This window comes from Corvus cornix, chromosome 28, assembly GCF_000738735.6.
Source record: "Corvus cornix cornix isolate S_Up_H32 chromosome 28, ASM73873v5, whole genome shotgun sequence".
NCBI lineage: Eukaryota > Metazoa > Chordata > Aves > Passeriformes > Corvidae > Corvus > Corvus cornix.
This window is the reverse complement of record NC_046356.1, coordinates 427,109-447,387: the sequence shown is the minus strand read 5'-3', so window position 1 is coordinate 447,387 and position 20,279 is coordinate 427,109. Positions and strand designations below refer to the sequence as shown.

The 20,279-nt window shown below is 48.6% G+C and overlaps 2 protein-coding genes across 4 annotated transcripts in view; both read left to right on the top strand.

The window, feature by feature from the left end:
* The first annotated feature begins 377 nt into the window (after window positions 1–377).
* On the top strand, window positions 378–18,300 carry RAB11B (RAB11B, member RAS oncogene family). Its single transcript, XM_039566136.1, has 5 exons — window positions 378–496; window positions 6,018–6,213; window positions 8,053–8,246; window positions 9,779–9,859; window positions 13,533–18,300. Exons 1-5 carry the CDS (start codon window positions 457–459, stop codon window positions 13,676–13,678), a joined length of 657 nt encoding a protein of 218 aa, XP_039422070.1. The 5' UTR covers window positions 378–456; the 3' UTR covers window positions 13,679–18,300.
* Window positions 18,301–18,972: 672 nt separating this feature from the next.
* The window catches only part of MARCHF2 (membrane associated ring-CH-type finger 2), a 34,203-nt gene continuing 32,896 nt past the window's right edge, over window positions 18,973–20,279 (top strand). Inside the window, exon 1 of one of the 3 annotated variants that reach the window (XM_039566169.1) lies at window positions 18,973–19,010. The gene's annotated coding sequence lies outside the window, so the exon portion shown is untranslated. Of the gene's footprint in view, window positions 19,011–19,097; window positions 19,170–19,202; window positions 19,270–20,279 lie in introns of those variants that run through there. The other 2 variants (XM_039566170.1, XM_039566171.1) reach the window with 2 other exon arrangements.

The window sequence follows — 20,279 nt, the reverse complement described above, 5'->3', positions numbered from 1 at the left end:
ACCCCTCTCCCAGCGATCCCGCTCAAACCGGGGGGGTCCCATCCCCCTGAGGGCCACGTCCCCCTCCGGTGTGACCCCCTCCCCCGAAAAGAGTCCCCCCTCCCCCGCGCCCCGCCCGCGCCCGCTCCAACCCCGCCTCCACAGCCCCGCCCCGGCCCTCACCCAAACCCCGCCCCCTCCCGCCCGGCCCCGCCCCGGCCCGGCCCCGCTCCGTCTCTCAGGCTCCCAGCTCAGGCACCCAAGCACCGCCCCTCCCCAGCTGCCCTCCTTTCATTGGGCACCGTTCCCTGCCAGTCAGCGGAACTTCCGTCGTTTATTGGCTGTCGTTGATGGCTCTGGCGCACCGTCCGCCTCCTGCGGGCTCTGGCGGGCGCTGGTTGGCCCGTGCGGGAGCGCCCCTCCCCGGCTGGGCCGCGGTCGGTGCCGGGCAGGCAGAGGGTCGGCGCCGCCATCGCCATGGGCACCCGCGACGACGAGTACGACTATCTGTTCAAAGGTGCGTGCTCAGCGGGGCCACGGCCGCCGCACCGCGCCGGGTTCGGCCGGGATCAGCGGGCCGCGCGGGCCCGGGACGGCCGCTGCGGCCTTGGTGCGCGGGGCGGCCTTGTGGGCCCCCGGCCTGGTCTGGCCCCGGGGGAGCGGCGGGAGAGCCGCACGGGCTTTCCTCGCCCCGCCCGGCCCGGCCCGCGTAGGCCGCGCGCCGGCAGCTGGGCGGCTGCGATCCCCAGGGGCGGCCGGAGCCGCGGCGGGGAGCGGGCGGGCCGGGGCTGTGCCCGGCGGTGCCGGTGGTTTTCTGGAGATCGCCCGGTGTCGAGCCGGAGCTGAAAAACCATAAGCTGGTGAAGGCTCCTTCGCAGGTCCCCGCTGAGCGCCGGTACCGGGAGCCTGGGACCGTAATGGTGTTCATTTGATTGTGCTGATGGGTGTTTTGCCGCGCCTGCCCCTGCCTGTGACATGTCGGGTTGTCCAGGGCTATGTGAGGGCTCAGTGCTGCTCCTCCTGCGCCGGCTCCGGGGGAATCGTCGCCGTGGGTGTCCTCCCGTGGGATGTTTTCAGGGTTTCTGTCCCGTGGGATGTCTTCGGGGTTTCTGTCCCGTGGGATGTCTCCGCAGGCCGGGCTCCTGCCTGTTCAGAGGCTCAACCCGACCGATTTCCCGGAGCAGCCCACAGCTCTGCCTGTGAGGCCCGAGGAGCAGTGCAGGTGGGTGTAGCACTATCATCTTTGGTTTCCCAGCCTGTTTTGCACCGGATCTCCTGTTGGTAGAGCGGCTGAAACCCAGTTACCATCCCGAGAGTTCACTCTTGGGAAGGGCAGTGCTAAGGGCGCCGTTGGTGGTCTGTGAGGGCTCTGGGGGTCACTTGCTGCTGTGATGATTTCCCAAGCGTTTGATTTAGGGACACGGTGTTTGTACCTGGACACTCACAAGGGCAGCAGTGATTCCGAACTTGTGGACCAAAGGAAAGAACAATTACTCATCTGTGGGTAGTATTTTATAGATATATTTGCCTGTTTGCTTTATTTATTTTACAGTGGGTTGAATCTTGAGGACAATGGGGGGAAAAAGCCCTTATTTCTTCTCTGCCTATAAAGCAGAAGACCAGCCTGTAAAAATATGCTAAACTGTCTGAGTCTAAAGTAGTTTCCTTCTGAAGTCATTCCACCGTCTGTTTCCCAGGTGGTTTAATAGCCAGGAACTTGAAAGCCTAAAAATTGTACTTACTTTTTTCTTTCTCTGAATAGTCAATTAGGTAGGGAAACAGCATTTGTCTTTTAAAAATACTTGCTTTGAAATGTGTTTTTAACGTTATCTGGAGTAAGACTCAACCTGAAGTCATTTGGTCAAGATCTGTGCTGTGGTGATGCTGGCACACTTTGTAGCACTTAATAAAAAACAGGTGAGAGGATTGTCCTTTTCTGTGCATCTTTTGGGAGGAGTTGTGTGGATGTTTTTTTAAAAAATGAGTAGAAGAGAAGGGTTTCTTTGAGGGTTTGATTATTTATCTTTTCCTTCCTTTGAGGCTTTTTGGGACTAGACAAGAAATAAATGGGACCAAGTGGGATGAGGGCTCTGCTGTGGGACCAACTCCCCTTCCTCTTCTTCCTGCCTCCTCCAGCAGTGGAATTAAGCATCAAGGACAATTGCTATAATAATGCCCAGGACTTTGGTTGGCTTGTGGTTTAGCCCCTTCTTAGCTACACAGATGGCTTTTGAACTCTCTTCTGTCAGTCTGTGTAGTAGTCAGAGGTAGAAATAATGACGTAGGAGGATCTCAGTCTGGGAAAGTTTATTAAATTTAAGGCTTGACTGTCTCCCCTGCCACCCATTTCCAAAGGACAGCACGTGGCAGGCAATGACTAACTTAAGGTTTGGGAGCACTCTGGGGATGTGAGTGATTACGGTCAAAGCTGCTCTGCCGAACTAGTGCTTCTTTGTTCCCAATTTCCCTTTCTTTTGTGTGCATCCCAACAAAACTGCTTATTTTATTGATCAGAACAAAATATTATTTGTTACTCAAGCCAGCCTTTGGGGGAAGGAGCCAAACCGTGTGTGCAGGGCTGTGTGGGGTAGTGAGGCTGTGAAGAGCTTGTGGCTGTGTTCAGTGATGTGACCCAAGCGAAGCCAGCAGTACAGGCCCCTGTTCCCAGTTAGTTTTGTAGCGGGGATGGTGAAAAAGCAGGGACTTTGCAGCCTGAGTTTTGAATGCGTTGATCTGGAATTGAATTTGTGACCTTTGAAGAGCCGTTAAAAATGTTGGAAGTCTTGTACCTATTAAAATGTGATCTGCGCATTAATTTTGCTCTCAAGAAGATTAGCTATTATCAGTGTTTATTTTAAGAATTAAATCTGAGGTTCTGCAGATGTGTGCTGGCTCATGAAAAAGGCAGGAAAAAGCAGCATAGGAAAAAGAGCTTTCCTTTACCTTTGTGGGAATTTAGACTGCTCTGATTAGTCTCAGCTTAACAAAGGCTGTGGTTATTAAAAACAAATGCGTATCCTATTAGTCACCAATATCTGGCAACCTTATGTACTTCAGATTTATCACAAACTCTGGTTAGATGGTCTGTGCTAGAGGGAGTCTTAATCTTCTTAATTGCTCAAAAGTATATATTCTTTTCTCCAGATTAATAAATGAGTGTATTTACAGTTCTATCATAAACTTGATCTATTTATTTTCCCTTTCTTACCAATGATGTATGGCACTGGAATTTTAATTCTTACTTTGGCTTGTTTTGTACAAGATCTCAACATATAGGGCAGGTGTTGGGGGGTGGGATTGTGCTGTAGTTCTGTATGTTGTAGACATGGGAAGCAGAGTGAGGGTGGTGGCTAAGTTGATGGATGGGTAATGTGGTGATGGATAACTGACACAGTGGCTGGACGAGACAGAAAATCAGGAAAGACTGAAGGAGCAGGATTCAGGATATAAACAGGGTACTGTGCGAGGCTTGTCTGTGTGCTTCGAGCCATCTGAAGACGGCTGGTGCTGGTTATTGGTTCATGTCACTTCCAAGATGAAACCAGTACATCTTTCTATCACCAGTGTGGCCCTTAGAGGCATTTGGAGAGTGACTTCATCAGTTCTGGTGAGACGTGTTTAGGGAGTATTCAGGCTCTTAAACTGTCGTTTGGAACTTTTTTCTACTCTGTCATGACTTCTGAATCTGAACAGGCGATGCTGTGTGGTGGCCTGTTACCAAATTTAGAAACTTTCCCAAGATCTAATCACTTAGTCCAGGATGTTGAAGGTACCTTCTTGCTCAACTCCCATAGAAAATAAAAGCTTGTGGCTTCTGTCTGCACGTGGGACCCCCAGTCTTGGCATCTTTCTTCTGAAAGTAAAAATGCTCATTTAGTGCTCAAGATAGAGTTTCCAAGTACTTCTTATTAATACTCAAGGCTAGAATGCCCTTTATTGAATTGGGATCTGGTTGCCTTCCTTTAACTTCTGAAAAATTCTGTTTTAGAAGCTCTGCTGCAATGTGGGGCAGCCTGGTGAAGGGAGCCTGTGAGTAGCCAGCCAAAGGAGTGTGGGACCCCTGGAATTTTCTTCCAGTGGCAGGTGGAGTTAATGACCTGAGAGCCGTTTGCATGGTTTATGCCCAAAACTGATACTTTTAAAATGCCAGAGCAGAGGAGATGGCTAGAACCTGGAAAGGCTGTGCTTTCTCCAGCTGCAAAGTCATGGGAAGATAACTCCCTTCAGAAACAGTTGGAAGCCTCAGGGCTTTTCCAATCTGGTCTAGCTTGTGTGGTGGATGTTCTTACTTTTGGTTATGGTCAGGGCTTTGCTGTAGGATAGAGCCTAGTCCAGCCAGCAGATCCCTGTGCGAGATGGGTGACCTCGGCCTGTTGTTGGAAGGTCCCATGGAATTAGTGGTGAAAAACTGTTTGTCTGGAAAATAAAGCTAACAAAACCCTAGAGTTAGAACTTGTAATAAAATCTTTTTTTATCTGTCTGTTCTCATACCCTAAAAAATGGTTTAGGCAGTTTGCCAGGGAAGGCAGAGTGCTGTGAGGAGGTTTAAGCTCTCCCGGGTAGGGAGTTGTGGTGCCTTGCCACGATGTGCTGGCTGCCCGTTCCTGCCTCTTTTATGTTTTGCCTGTTCAGCTGTGCTAGCACAATTGTCTGTCTGTGCTGTCAGGCAGATGAGATGCTGGGGGCACTGTCCAGAGCGTTTCAACAATCCCCCTGTGCAGCTCTCTGGAGCTGTCGCAGCAGAGAGCCAGGGTCCAGCAGCAGCCTGGGAATGTGCTCCAGGGGTGGGGTGGCAGCCAGCTGGAGCAGGGCGCTGCCAGAGCTGCATCCTCAAACAATGGCCTGAGCAGAGGAAAGCTGTAGTAGCACTAAGAGACAAGTATGATCCTTGGCCCTGGGGGGACACTGGTGAGCTCATTCTGGAAGTGTGCAATGAGAAGATTCTTCTGTAGTTGTTGGGGGGAAATTGGGAATGTTTTTTGCCCATGTTTGCTTTTCCGTAGGAAAAACAGACCATATGAATGAGGAAGATCAGCAGATCTCTACTTAGAACTGGAGTAGGAAATACTCCCAGGGTTAAAGAAGCTCACAGAGGCTGGCTGCCTTTCTTCCTTTTGCTTGAGCCAGGACATTTGAATTCCGAAAGGGTATGTGATACAGTGTTTGGGAGAGGAAGGGAGAATGGCTCAGCTGTTTCAGCTTTTGTTTCTCTCAGTTATTTCTTGCTCTCATCCATAAGCCAAAAAGTAGAGGGAACCTCCTGCCACAAGATGTACCTTTGTTTTCACAATTCCTTTCAGGAAAGCTGGGCTTTGTGTGCTGAAGATCTCTCTGCACTCACATTTTTCTGTTATCGTGGCAACACCACGTGTGGAGGCAGAGGTTTCTAGCTCATCTCTTACTTCTTGTGCAGTTTACTACAACTTTTTTTCTGGATGAAGTTCTGCTTTGCTTTGTATCTTTTTTCTAGTATCAAATGTCTTCTACTCTTTCTGTGGTGAACATATTTATGAATTAAATTATTGAAATAAAACACCTCATAAGACTCCATCAGGGACTGCAAATAATTGTTTATTTACCATGTTTTTGGTCTTTTAATAAAAATAGAGTACACTTACACTGTACGACGGCTTTTGTTGGGCAGACAGGTGGCCTGTTGCCATGTTCTTGCCTGTAGTGTTTCTTAAGATGTGGGTTGCAGCCTTCCTGTGCCAAAGGTTGAGTGTGTGAGGGGCATCTCTTACCTCTGCCTGCTGCAGTGGTTGGGGCCTCCAAAGCACTGTTTGACTTTGACAGTCGCTGTAGCAATTTCTCATTTTCACCTCGGACTGGGCAGCTACTCACCACAAAACAGCTTGGGGCTCTTCTGGGGTTGAAGTAAGCTGTGCATAGTAAAGTCTGAGGTGCTGTCCGTGTAAGTCTCTCCTGTGTTACCTGGCTGTGCATTTCTGGTGGGTGTTGCCTGCCAGGCCGCACTGCTGCGTGGGGTCAGTGCTGGTACAAGGAATTAATTGTGCAAATAATGTCTCTCCTTTCAGTTGTGTTGATTGGAGACTCTGGAGTTGGGAAAAGTAATCTTCTGTCACGTTTCACACGCAATGAGTTCAATCTGGAGAGTAAGAGCACCATTGGGGTGGAATTTGCCACCAGGAGCATCCAGGTGGATGGGAAGACGATAAAAGCACAGATCTGGGATACTGCAGGCCAGGAGCGATACCGCGCCATTACCTCAGCGTGAGTACTGTGTCTTTGCTCAGCAGAATTCTAGCAGAGATGCTGCAGATAAATCTATGGGTAGAGAATGAAACATATTTTGGACACGTGACAAAGTCGTTATGACAAACTTCAATGTGGATCCAAGTCATAAGATAGGAAATACTTTGTGTTCCCTTGATTAATATAATGAAAGTAATTTTTAGATTCTCATGTTACTATTATAGAAGCAAATGACAGCTTAAATCAAAACTGGGGGAAATTCTGTTTGAGTTTTGTGATTTGGTTTTTTGTCTGTGCTGAATGTGCTGTGTTCGTTACACGGAGTGAGTGTCATTTCAGATAGAAACTGGGTACTGTTGGTATCAAGTTTTGGTCTAGGCATGGAGGCTTACTGTAACACCCATGGCTTCTGGTCTCCATTGCTCCCTTAGTCTTGAGACTGAGGGTATTTTTAGGAAAATCTGCAGCCAAAAAGTCCCTTGAAATCTCAATGACTTTGAATTAGTCACAGCCCTGAAAATTAGGTCCATGAGCACACACATTGAATAGCCAGGACATAGGAAGGCAACTATGATAGTGCTGACTGTGCAGCATTAGGGCACAATCCCTGAAGGTGAGAAGCTTTTTCACCTATGGCACCCTGTTAATTCACAGAGTGGCTTGAGGTGTACCTGTTTCTATGCAGACAAAAGTATCTGGCAGAGGACAAAAAGCAAACCCTTTTGTCAGGCCTGGTTCTCCAGAGCATTTTCTGATCAGTGAGTTGATTTTTTTATTACGTTGCAGATGTGTATCAGTTTTTAAAGGTAAAAACATGTCTCTGAGTCATGCACAGATTGAGCCATTAAACTCAAGGTAAGGGGAATTTTGTCAGGAGAGCCTGGAACCCAAAGGAAGCAGTCTGTAGGGAAAGGGATGCAGAAGCAGATGTAAGTGACAATTTCAAATTGCATTGTTTCTGGAACTGTTAGTGTGACTTTCAGGAATTCTTTTGTGACCCTTGTTCTTGCTGTAAAAACTGCTAGTCCAGTCTGGGTCAACCACAGGTTTTACTGCTGGGAACTAGGGCAGCTGCAGTCCTGTGATCCTGCTCTCCTTTGTGCTGGCACTAACTCCTGCTTGACACGTCACTCAGCCAGTTCAGCCTGCTTGGCCAGCGGAATGCCAAACATCAGGGAAAAGGGAATGTTTTCTGCTGACTTGGTGCCCTGACTCAGTTCAACAACATGTCAGACAGGTGCTGGTACAAGTGAGGAGAAATGGTAGTATTGTGTGGAAGAGAGATATGGATGTTACAGGATTGCTGATACAGCTTGACTTGTGCTGAGCTGAGCCCTTGGCTTGTGTTGAAATGGGCCCAAACCTGCCCTGAGGGGGCAAACTCTGTTCCTGGATTAGAGGTTTGTGGATCGTGACAATATAGCCCAGAGTCCCCTCTTTAATTTGTGGGAGGGCCAGGGGATATTTGAAGGATCAGGGACAAATACTGACATTTTATTAAGGGCTATTTTCCTAGTAGAAAGTTAGGTTGTAAGTTCACGAAAACCGCCCAGCTGTACTGATTCTGGAACGGTGAGTTTTCCTGCACACGGTGGGAGTGGACAGGACATTTTTAGTCCTGGTTTCAGCAGGCTCTCTAGCATTTTGGTACACACACAGGATTTTTTTAGAAATGCCATTACAAAAAAACCCCTGCAATTGGAACTTGGTTTTAGGCTTCAAAACCCCTCCAACAACAGTATTTGCATCAGCACAACTTTTTCTGACGTGTAAAGCATTATAGAAGAGCTAGATGGCCCGTTTGTTGGTGTGGCTGGGACAGAGCTCTCGCTGAAGGGCTGTGCCTCATGGTTTCAGATATTACCGCGGTGCTGTTGGGGCTCTGCTTGTCTATGACATTGCCAAACACCTCACCTACGAGAACGTGGAGCGCTGGCTGAAGGAGCTGCGAGACCACGCCGACAACAACATCGTGATCATGCTGGTGGGTAACAAGAGCGACCTGCGCCACCTCCGGGCCGTGCCCACCGACGAGGCCAGGGCCTTCGCAGGTTAGTGCTCGGCCTGGCTGGGCTGGGGCTTCAGGGGCCTGGGGGATGGTGCCTGCTCTGATCACACTGCTTGGTCCAGGGCTGAACTCTCACCTCAAGTTTTAGTTTGGACCCTAAAAAAGACATTTAAGATGTTTTGTTGGGTTTTTTAAAAATTAAAGTATCTTGGCTTATTAACTAGCATGTGTGGTTGGCTTGGGGTTTTTTTTGGAGAATTTTTTGGTCATTTTTAGTTTGTGGTTTTCTGTTGGTTTTTAAATCTAGTGGTAGTACATGTTTTTGAAACACTGTCCTTGAGCTGCCTGATAGCTGAAGATTAAACATTTCCTCTAACAAGGCTAGAAACAGTAAGCAACATTTAGGAGAGAAAATGTCACAATAAAAATCACAAAATGTCCGTCCTTCCTTCCTGGAGACCCGATTCTGCTGAGTAGATATTGATGTGGACAGCTACAAAGGAATACTGAACCTTCTCTTCGATGGGGTCATTGCTGCTCTAGAGCGCTGATGCATGCAGTAGTGTCATCTGGTCTCACTGAAATGCAGCGATCATCAGACTTGAAAATGATCATTTGTTGGGAGAAGTCAATGGGTTATGTAAGACGCTGCTACTGCATTCCTTTTCTCTTCCTTACCTGGCAGAGCACTGGTCAGATACTCTTTTGCCCTTAAAGTCCTGGGGACATTCAGCTTTTGTGTGGCTGTCAAGCTTGGAGGTGGAATGTAAATGTACAACCTTTAAAGTACCTCTAGAAATATTACCAAGGCTTAAACATGCTTTCTGAAGTTTGCTGGTAAGCGAGTACCCTGAGGGTAATAAAGCCACTTAAAATTTTCAGATGAATGAGAAGTGACATTTCTCTAGGAGAAGCAAAACAAGTTGGTGGGTGCCCCAGATAGTCTATTACTTTGGTCACTTGGTTCAGCTTCTTACTTTTTGACCCTGACTTCCTGCTAAGGCTGTTTTAAATGTCTAATTGTTGGTGTTTAAGCTCCATGACTGAAATTTACCTGTTCCTGGGTATGTGATACAGAACCATTTTAGGTATGATATTTAAGTGTTAATCACTTCCTTTTTTAATAAAAAAAATTCTTTTGCATTGTAAGAGGAAAGAAGAAAATAGACTGTGTTCCAGGGGGTCATTGTTATTTGGAAGTGGGGTCTGATTAGGAAAGTATAGGTCTGTTGATCTTTTTGGGGTTCCAGAGGAGAATTGTGTCTCTGTAGCAGCTGACGTGCTTTTGCTGGGGCTCTTGCTTAAGGCACCTCCGGGTATGATCTGTAGCCAGAAGAGAATGATATTTTGTGTTGGACTGAGCAAGGGCTGCAGTGGGGAAAATGCTCTTGCACTTTGGGCAAAGGAGATGTTGCTGAACTGCAGCACCAACGTGTTCCTTGTGTAACGGGGAAAAGAAAAAAAATGACTGTGCCCTGGCTGGTTTGGCCTAAAATAAAAGATAAAAACCTTAAAGTAAAAGTGAAATAAAGTGTTATTAAAGTTTTTAACTGAACCACTTCTTATTTATTACAGAAAAAAATAACTTATCTTTTATTGAAACATCTGCTCTGGATTCAACAAATGTAGAAGAAGCCTTCAAGAACATCCTTACAGGTATGGTTTTTATGGATTCAGAGCAGCTGCTGAGGTGGTAGATTTTCTTCATGGGCACATTTTTCAGTTATCTGGAGTGTTTTGGAAATGAGTGTTGGGAATGATGGTTAGTTTGCAAGCTTTCTAATCTCGCCTTTGTGTTCTGCCTCCCACCCCATACACCCTTTTTTGTCCCAGAAGAGGGTTTCTGTCTCCTGGAGGTTCCTATCTCCTGATGTTCCACACATTCAAGCTATTGCAATAGTACTGTTGTAAAGGAACTAGTAATTGTACTTCTGTGCTGGGAAGTTAAATGTTCCAGTATTTTCTCTTGCACCAAAGCAGACTGGTACCATTTTCAGACTACTGAACTCTTGTTCTCAGCTGATAGCAAGGGTTGTAGGTTGATTATGTATCAGTGTGTGTCTCTTACTGGGAAAGAAGCTGAGCATTAATAGGGTTAATTGTCAAGGCAGGCTCTTTTGGGTTCCTTTTGCAGTGGTGTGCAGGGAAGGACTACAGAGCCTTGGGATCACTAAGTCAGATGCTGGCCAACTCTGTTGGTAACAGAAATGCAATGCATTTAGAGGAAGATCACAGAATCCCAGAACCACTTGGGTTGGAAGGGACCTTAAAGATCATCTCGTTATACACCTTGCCCCCCTACCAACCTTCCGCCAGACCAGGTTGCTCCAAGCCCCGTCCAACCTGGCCTTGGACACTTCCAGGGATGGGGCAGCCACAGCTGCTCTGGGCAACCTGTACCAGAGCCTCACTACCCTCACAGCCAAGAATTTCTTCCCAGTATCCCATCTAACCCTGCTCTCTGGCAGTAGGAAGCCACTCCCCCTTGTCCTGTCCCTCTAGGCCCTTGTCCAAAGTCCCTCTCCAGCTCTCTTGGGGGACTGTCGATGTTGGAAGTCTGCAGTAAGGTCTCCCAGGAGCCTTTTCTTCTCCAGACTGAGCAACCCCAACTCTGACTCCAAGGTGCCCAAGAAGAAGCAGGCAGGAGAAAAAGGGCAGCCAAGCTGCCTCTATAGCTAAAAAGCCTAACAGATGAGGAATGGGGTGTATTTGCTGCCCAGCAGATTTGTGTTATTAGAGCTACTGGTGAAGCAGCTGGAGGGTGAGGCAGAGCCGATTGCCCAGAGCTGGAGCTGGGCCGGTCTCGCACCCTGTAGCAGATTCACGGCTGATCTGGGACACTTGGCTGGATCTGAAACTTCCCTGGCACTTTGAGACAGTATTTGTGGTTTTAGTGCTCTGAGTGTAGCTCAACAGTCACCATCCATCCTGTCTTCCCTTGCAGTGTTCCCTCTCAGGTCCCTGAGACTGACCCTGGTTAGAGACGCTGGCCTGAGGCCTCCCTAGGAGAGCCACAGTGTGGTAACAACTCAAGCTGAGGTCAGGCCTGGGCAAACGGAACTCAAACCCCTCTCTCTCAGCAGCATCCTGAGCTCCCAAAAGTGTTGAGATTGTCCAGTTCAGATAGCATAGGCAAAAAGGAATAACCCTAAAAATTACCTGCAAAGTGTAGGAGATGGGGAAGTTGTACAATTTGATATAGTACAAGGAAAGAGGGGTTTACAAGCAGCGAATGTTACTGGGCCTGGGGGTATTCCAGTCAAAGGCAGCCGTTACGCACAAAATTATAAACAATATCCATCCCAGCAACTTCCCTACCCACAGCCTACTTCCCCCTTTTACCCTATACCCAATATGAACCCCTTCCTAAGTTTACCCCATCCCCAGTTTATTCCTAATCCTTTTTTCACCCCATGGCTTCCCTATACAATTGAAGGATTTCCCTACAACTCCTCTCTGATGCCGAAGGGGGGATGAAAAGGGGGAGGGAAGAAATTAAACTCTCTCCTGCATCAGTTTCCCCACAACCCATGCTCGGAGAGTCCTGTCTCCCTTCTGTCAGCCTTAAGATGTTCCAGAGAATCTGTTTGGACATTTAAAGGCTTGTTTTGTTTTAAAACTGTTCTTGTTATGTTTATCCAGTTGTTTTAAAAAATAAACGGGTGAAGTGTCGGGGTCCCTGGCCCTGCTCAGCCTCGTTCCCCGTTGGTTGGTTTGTGTTTCCCTGCATGGGCAGGGACCCTCGGGTCCCGTGATTGCTGCAGTTCCTCGGCAGAGCCCCGGCCATGCGGCTGGGAAATTAAACATCTCTGAAACATCTATCAAGAATCAGTCCATATATATTTCTTTTCCACAGGCCTCCTTGTTTGATACATCGTGTTACAGTAATCCCCACTGTAACATAGGCATATGGGTAATAAGACTGATTAGTCCTGAAAAGGCTATTCCCAAAGGGATTACACCTGGGGGAGAATCATCCTTCTAAGAGAGGAGAAGGAACCTAGGAAAATGTGCTGTGTAGAGTAGTGAGTTGGAAACCACCACAGGGGACTTGGTGGAGGGAAGAGAGTGGGAACAGCAGGACAGGAGTTTCCTTACTGGCCACTTGTTTGAGGGATCACTAAAGACTGGAAGAAAAAAAACCCACAAAACACCCCAAAGAGATGCTACCCCAAAGCAAAGGGGGCTTGGCAATGACTCTGAACAGCTCAAATTCAAATATAGTACTGAGCAGGAAAGAAAGAGGATGTGACAGCCTCTGAACAACCCTCTTTGTCCCTTTCAGCAAAGATCTGTAGGTAACCAGTGGCAACAAGATTGGCCTTGAGTTAAAGGTTTCCATTTTAAACAATATAAATATGTGCAGATTCTTAAAAAAAAAAAAAAAGCCTAACAAAACCCCCCGTAAACAAGCCCTGCACAGTGCCCTATGATTTTTAATTCTTACTAAAGGCTTTGGGTGTTGCTGGTTTGGGGTTGTGGCTGTATGAATGTGACCATAATATTTACCACAGACTTCCAGGGAAGTACTTGCCCTTTTCCTGTTTCACAATGGAGGGAAGTTGGAACAAGGGCTTATAGTCAGTGAAATAAGTAACTCAAAAGCCTTTCCACTTATGATACTTCTACTAACTATGCAGTTGAAACAGTTTGTTCCTGATGGCTTTTAAGCTGCCAGTCTCTCTTCAGTGGTTACAGCTTTGTGGATCTGTGTGCTTTCAAGCATAAGTTAGAGTCAAATCAATTCATTTGGAGAAGGATGGGGCTTTATGGATCTGTGTGGCTTTTTACTGTCATAGGTAGGAAAACTGATGTGTTGCAGAGAGGAGCATTGCTGTTACTTGGCGGTAGCAGGTTGCCAGGAGCAGAGGTGGGGATCAGGCAATTTGCTGCTGTGGAGGACGTTTCCCAGCATCCTGGTGGTTGGTGTTTCTGGAGTATGCTGCCCACTTTTTTTTAATCACAAAGAAGATGATTCCCTGTTTTAGAAATGAGCATTCCTGCTCCGTTCCCATTTAAAAACCCTTTTAATAATCCCCATTTTCGTGGAGTCATTGAAAAAGAATGGGATAGGAAGTGCTGTTGCAGAACAACAGTGAGGACTCTTGTCTTAATAACTTTTCCAGACAGAGCTGGCGTATTCATTCCGGAACTGGAACGCCAGCCAGATGTTACATGCCACATCTGCTTAGCCTAGATTCCCTTTCAGAGCCCTCAAGTTAAATCTTCTCACTCCTGGGTTCTGGCATGTTCTTGGGCAGTTTGCTCGGCGCTGTGCCCCGTGGGAGGCCGTGCCCCCGGGGCTCTGACCCGTGTGCTCTCCTTGCAGAGATCTACCGCATCGTGTCGCAGAAGCAAATCGCCGACCGGTCTGCGCACGATGAGTCTCCTGGCAACAACGTCGTCGACATCAGCGTCCCACCAACCACCGATGGACAGAAATCCAACAAACTCCAGTGCTGTCAGAACCTGTGACCTTCTCTAGATGACTCTTGTGCCCTCCACTTCGTCTGTGCTTCATTTAGAAACTTGTGTGCACTTCCTATCTCCTGTGATTCAGTGACTCCCTCCCCCCTCCTTTACTCCATTCCCAAATCTCCCCTCTCATATTAGAGCTTTAATTGTAGGGCTAACATCCCCCTGCCTCTGAAACCCCTTCCATGTGGTGACTTCTGGGCTTGAAATGTAGTCACTGATCTGATAGACATGTTTGTGTTGGAACATCTGCTGCTGGATATTATCCCATGAAACACTCTTCTCAAATGGGTTTGTTTTGGTTTTGTTAGGTTTTTTTTTAGTTTGCTTTTGTTGTTGTTTTTGTTTTCTGGGAGGGGAACAATGGGACTTGACTCTACCAGTTGAAGAAATAACTACATTTAGGTGACAAGGTTTTTTCCTCCCATAGTCAGATATCTCTTTTTCTTGTGTTTCTGTAAACATGGGGGAGAAATTAAACTAGCTATCCTGCCAAATGCTCTGTTTTCTGTCCTGATGAAGTCTCACAGCGAGGATTTTAGTGGCTGCACACACATAAGAAAGCTGTTGAAAATAACATTACTTATTCTGTAATTACCCCTAATACAGTTAGTCTGGCTGTGTAGTTTACTGTTTCCTGCTTGGGAAATCTTTCTCTGTTCTTGTTTTATTTGGGAACAATGAAATATGTCTGCATTGCTTTTTCTGCCACCATGAATGCCTGTGCAGGCTTTATGAAGTGGCTTAATATTTATTCATAGCTTATGTTAATCAGTTAACATTATTGTACAGTAAGTGCCAGCGTATTGATTTCAGAAACCTTTTGCAACCTGTACAAGTAGGCTTCTTTTGTACTGTAGGTCAGTGTCTGAAAGCAGGATCTGCTCTAGTTCCAGGGTTGGGTTTTTTTTGCATGCTGCTTTTTCTCTAGATCTCTCCTGCCCCTGTCTGAGTGAGTGAAGCAATATTTTCATGTCACATATATACTTGCACTTGTAAGGGTTTTGGTTGTTGTAGAGAAACACAATACTTTATACATTTTGTAAAACTTCTGCAGATCCATAGCATCTGGAACTTTCTCTTCATGATCTTTCACTATTGACCTCTACTAAAATGCATAATATTAGGATTCCACATAATAACTACTAACATTGTTTTCCTCTTACCGTTTTACTGAACTGCAGACTGTAATTCTTAAATGATTGTACTTCACTGATGTAACAGATTTGTGATCAGCAGGGCTAACTACTCTAATTCTTTGTTGTGCTGAATGCGAAGAATGTTACCACAACTTTGTGTAGTCAGTCTCTTGGTTGCTTGTGCAAATCTCTGATGGCTTTTCATCACTCACTAGCTCTTGCACACTTGTATCCCCTCGGGTATCCACTGAATGTTCTGATGGCCAATACTGGGTGAAACGGTCTAAAGGAAGAGCTGGAGACCATCTGCTGCTCCCTGAAGGCTTGTGGAGCCATTTGCAGTGAGTTTTTGCTCTGTATTCTGAGCCTGTACCTCACTGGATGAATCCCAGCTGCATATTAATGAGTTGATTTTTCTTTACTGATACAAAGCAAATATGAAACTGTGAATTGTGTTTGAAGGGGAAATCTGACATTCCAGTCTCAACTGTTCTGTCTGGTTACGTAATAAAATTAAGGGCAGTTAACTCTGATGGCTTTTCTTTTATAAGATTTCCAGACCAATGCCTTTAATTTTGTACTGTATGCACTGAGAGGGCTCCAGCTCACAGCGCAGGATGCACGCGGTGCCTGGCACTTCCACTCTTCAGCTTTGTTTAGAGGATATATTCAAGGTGAATGGGTGCATGCTTGCAGGCTGATGCCATTGAATGAGGGTATGAATTCCTCTTCAGGCATCACAGGGCTCTGTCCTAAGGGTGTTCCAGTTCAGGAAGCACTTTCAACACTTGGTATTTACTTCACTAGCATTCTCTTGAGAGAAGGTGGGAACTGGGATGTCTCCTTTTTGGTGGTCCAAGACCAGAATGTAACATGCAGTCAGTGTTTAGACAGTAACATGCGGTCAGTGTTTAGACAGCTGGCAGTGAGAGAATGGAAAGTTTTGAAATATTGAAAATATTTCATTTGAGAACAAGTGGACACTAGTGGAGCTGGGCTCCTTAATTTTTGAACAAACTTTATATAAAGAAATCAGTTGGATAGCATGAGGAGGAATTGTACTGTTAAGAGGACTCATTAGTTCAGGGTGATGTATTAACATGCTTACTCTGCAAGTCCTGTTCTTAACATGAAGTTTCTAGAATCAGTCTGGCCTGGTGTAAGAAGCCAAGAAGCAGTTTAGTCACTTGCTTGTCTCTTAAGAGATTTTCTTTAGTCTTTGACTTTCTGGAAGGCTCTAAACTTTGCCTCAGAGTCCCAGTGAAAGGTCAGTGTCTAGGGCTTAACTGCTGTTAAATTTATGGGTGTTGAAGAGCTCTTGAACAACTCCATTGTCCAAAGCCCTCTCAGCGCTGGTGGACCTTGGACCATTCTATTGTGTTTGAGATCTGTTGTGTGACAGGGAAAGGCCTCCTGCCCTTTGCTGGGGGCACCCAGGATGTGGGAGTTGCATGTGTGCACATGTGCACCCATGTAGCTCCTTTGAGCACTGGGAACTGAGGGGGGTTTATCTGCCGTGATCCCTCAGTATGAGACGAGGCTCTTCCTCAGGCGGAGCCACAGCCCTTCTGTGGGTCTGAGGTGCTCCTGCCCAGACTAAGCACAGGGCTCTTTGTGACAACAGAAAAAGGACAGGGACCAGTTCTGCCAGATTAAGCCATCTTCCTGTGCGCAGACCAAGGAAAATGCTTCTGGTTTGGGGTTCCTGGTGTCCTGATGAAGCATTGTGCACTCCTTACAAACTGCATCCACAACCCAGCCCACTATTGTGCTGGAATTGCTGAGGGGAAGACTTGGAGAAATCCTGAGGAAGCTGGAAATGCTGAAGAGCTGTCTGACATTCAGAGAAGCTCTCCAGTAACCCAGACTCCTTAAGCTTGCTTTCCTGATGTGGAAATTACAGACTACATGTAACCTCAACTGGACTGCTTCATCCCACGGCTTTGCTGGCTGTGTGTCTCTCAGTATTACTGTCAGGAAAAAAGAAAAGGTTCCAGCTCTCTTCCATCTGTCCCAAGGGATTTGAGGGCTGAATTTTGCTTTTGTAAAACTCCTGATAACAGGAAAGCTGGCTGTGAAAGAAGGAATGTATGCTCTGCTTGCTTTACTCGGATGTTGAGGTTGACTTTCCTTTAACTATTGAAAACACTACAAAGCCCTGAGTGCTGCCACCTCTGTCAGTAATGCACCCGTCAGTCAGAGGCTCCTGCTGATGTCTAGAACAGGCCCTTTCATGCAGAATTAGGCAGGAGTCTGTTGTGCTGCCTCTCCTCTTAACTGATGGGGAGGGTGAAGACCAAAATTCATACATAAAAGTAACTTGGTCCTGAGCACACCAACAGCTAATTGGTAAAATAAATTCCTGGGGTCCACCAGATCAATCCAATCTCTTCCTGCAGAGTTAGTGCTTACAGGCAGGTGAGTTAGTCTGGGATCTTCACTGGAGCCTGCACAGAACAAGGAAGTTTGGTTTGTAGGAAAGTTTTAAAGCTCCATACTTGTATAAATGTAAAAATCCAGTTGATGGGTGACCGCTTGCTACTTTGTTAAAACGATTTCAGTGTGTGCTGTGGAGGTCGTCAAGATTTGGTAGAAGAAAGGCAGTTTGGTGCCTTCTTGGCCCTGTGGCAGGTTTAGAGGCAGTAGAAAGATGATGGATCCCAGAGATGCCCCCATTTGGGTGCTGTTCTGTGACCTGTGGTGACCAAGGGCTCTTGTGTGAGCACAGAGCTCTTGGCTGGGTGTGGTAAGGGTTGGGCTGTGCCTTTATTTGAATCAGTCACTCAACAAAAGCTGTTGGAAAAATGTACAGGAGATATTTTTGCTTCGTGGTGCTTTGATCCCTGCATGCTGTGCTGCTTCAGAAGGTGTGGGTGGGATCTTTTTCTGGCTCAGTCTTACCAAGGCTTGGTGATCGTTTCCCTTCCAAGCATGAAGGAAGAACTTGCTTAGAGGTTCTGGACTCTGTAGAAGGAAAGAAGATCCCAGTGAAGCGGTTCAGTCACTTAGGGAAGATGTTTTCCTCCATAAAAGAGTAGAACAAACTGTGTTAGAGGTAGGGGCCTGAATTTCAGCTAAGGAAAATCAGACAATTGGAAGTGAAGACTTAACTGTCCTTCAAGTAAAACACAGTAAGTGGGGGCTGAAGGGTGGACTCTCTTGACTTCCAGATTCTTAAATGTAGTTGGGATGGTGATTTATGGAATGTTTCCATGGAATGAGTATCTCCAGGGCTGCACTGTTTCAATAAATAACGGCAATTCTTATTTTACACTGGTCAGATAATGCATGGTAGTGTTGACTATCAGGCTTTGTAGGCTATAAATAGTACTGGGCTTTTATGCAACCCAGAAGAGAGGTTCCTTTCATTTACTTTTATTCCTGGTTCCTGTGCTAAGTGCAATTCACTTTGTAAATAAACACATCACTCGATTTTTGTGCATGGTTATGATGTATTGTGGATATAAAGATTGCCAAATCATACTGTGTGTGTCAAGTTCTGTTCCAGACACAACTGTAGAAGAAGGTGGGGACAGCTCCCGAGCCCGAGCGCAGGGTGGGCCGGGGGTGCGTGCCCCTGCCAGCGCCCCGGGGAGCGGCAGGACCGGGTACCCGCTGCCCCCGAGGCTGTTCCACCGCCCCAGGGTGCCGCGTTGGGTGGGGGAGCGTGTCCCCGGTGTCCCGGTGTCCCGGGTGTCCCCGGTGTCTGGGGTGCCCCCGGTGTCCCGAGTGTCCCGGTGTCCCCGGTGTCCCAGGTGTCCCGAGTGTCCCGGTGTCCCGAGTGTCCCCGGTGTCCCGGGTGTCCCCGGTGTCCAGGGTGTCCCGAGTGTCCCGGGTGTCCCGGGCGTCCCCGGTGTCCCGGTGGGGGCCGGCTCTGGGCTGGGCGCGGTGCCGAGGCCTGCCGCCGATGGGGGCGGGGCCCGGGAGGGGGCGTGGCAATGAGAGAGGGGCGGGGTCCGAGCGGCGGGGCGGGGCTTGGCCGCGGGGCCGCTATTGGCCGCCGGCTGTTGCCAGCGGGGTCGCGTTGCTACGCCGGCGGGTTGCCCGCAGTGCATTGGGCGCTCGGGGGCTGCGTCAGCGCGGCGCGGGCGGGGATTGGCGGGCGAGCGCTGGGGGCGGGGCCCGGCGGCCGCCGCAGCCGGCGCTGGGGCGGCGCGCGCCGCGCGGACGGGCCGCGGGCGCCGGGAGCGCAGGTACCGGACGGGGGGAGCGGCCGGGCCGGGCCGCGCCCCGCTCCGCGCTCACCGGGCCGGGCAGCGCTCCGGCGCGGGGCTGCGGCGGCGGGAGCCGGGCCGAGGCGGGCGGGCCGGGGGCCCGGGAGCCCTGACAGCCCTGCCGGTATCCCCGCCGAGGTGTGTCCCCGTTGCGTGGCGCCGCGCTGCAGGTCTCGGGGGCGCTCCGCTGCCGCCGGCCCCGCTGCCCCCACGGGCCCCGTGCGAGACGCTGCCGTCGGTACGGGCTGCGCTGCGTTCGCTGTGCGGGGCCCCGGCGCCTGAGCCGCGGCCCTTCCGGGCTGGGCGGGCCTGGGCTGGGCTGAGCCGAGCCGGGCTGGGCTGGGCTGGGCTGGGCCGGGCTGGGCTGGGCTGAGCCGGGCCGGGCCGGGCTGGGCTGGGCTGGGCCGGCACCGTCCCCCGGGAGCGCCGGGGCTGTCGCGTACAGACACACCGGGGACAGAAGTGCCGGGGGTTTGAGAAGCGGCGTTTGTTTGTTCATTAGATTCTTCTTCCCTGAGTATAAGCAGTTATTAGGAAAAGTTTCCTTTGCCTGTGGGCTCCCGTGCCTGTTTTTTTCAGGTGTTTGGGAGCGTTCTGATGCCTGTTTGTGCCCCCCCAAGCCTTGTGTGCACGGACACGCTGCCTGGTAGAGGTTGGTGCAGAGATTTCCCAAGAGAATGAGCTCGGTGTCACAAAACAGCTGAAGAGGTTGCTGCAGTCCTGTGTTGGAGCAGCAGCTGCCTTCCTCCGTGGTGTAAGCTTAGAGTTTGTAATGGACTTTTCACAAACTGGCAATCTTTAAGTCTCTCTATCTCATTTAAACTCAGGTTTCTTGAGCCAGTTGTCTGTGACAGAGGCCAGAACTTCTGGTTTGTGGGATTGATCCAAGGGACAAGCCTGTGGCTCGTGTACAGGAAGGTGATTGTGACATGGGAGGTGTTTTTGTTGCAGTCTCAAACACTTGTTATATGTTCTAGATATGGTGGGGGGACCAAGATTACCAACTGAAAAGCTGTGCAGAGGCCTTGGAGGCCTCTGGAGTATGCAATTGCTTGCACTTAGTGCCCACAGAAATGGTGACACATCTGCACCACATGGTGCTGCGGAACCAGGGAGAGTTTAGGCTGTTGTTCTCTTGGAGGAAGCTGTGCAGAGCTCGAATTTTGCAGGCAGGCAGGTGGGGTGTTGCTCACGTTGGGGGTGATGATGGTGAACTGGAAGTGTCAGGGTTATCCAAAGCAGCTCTGG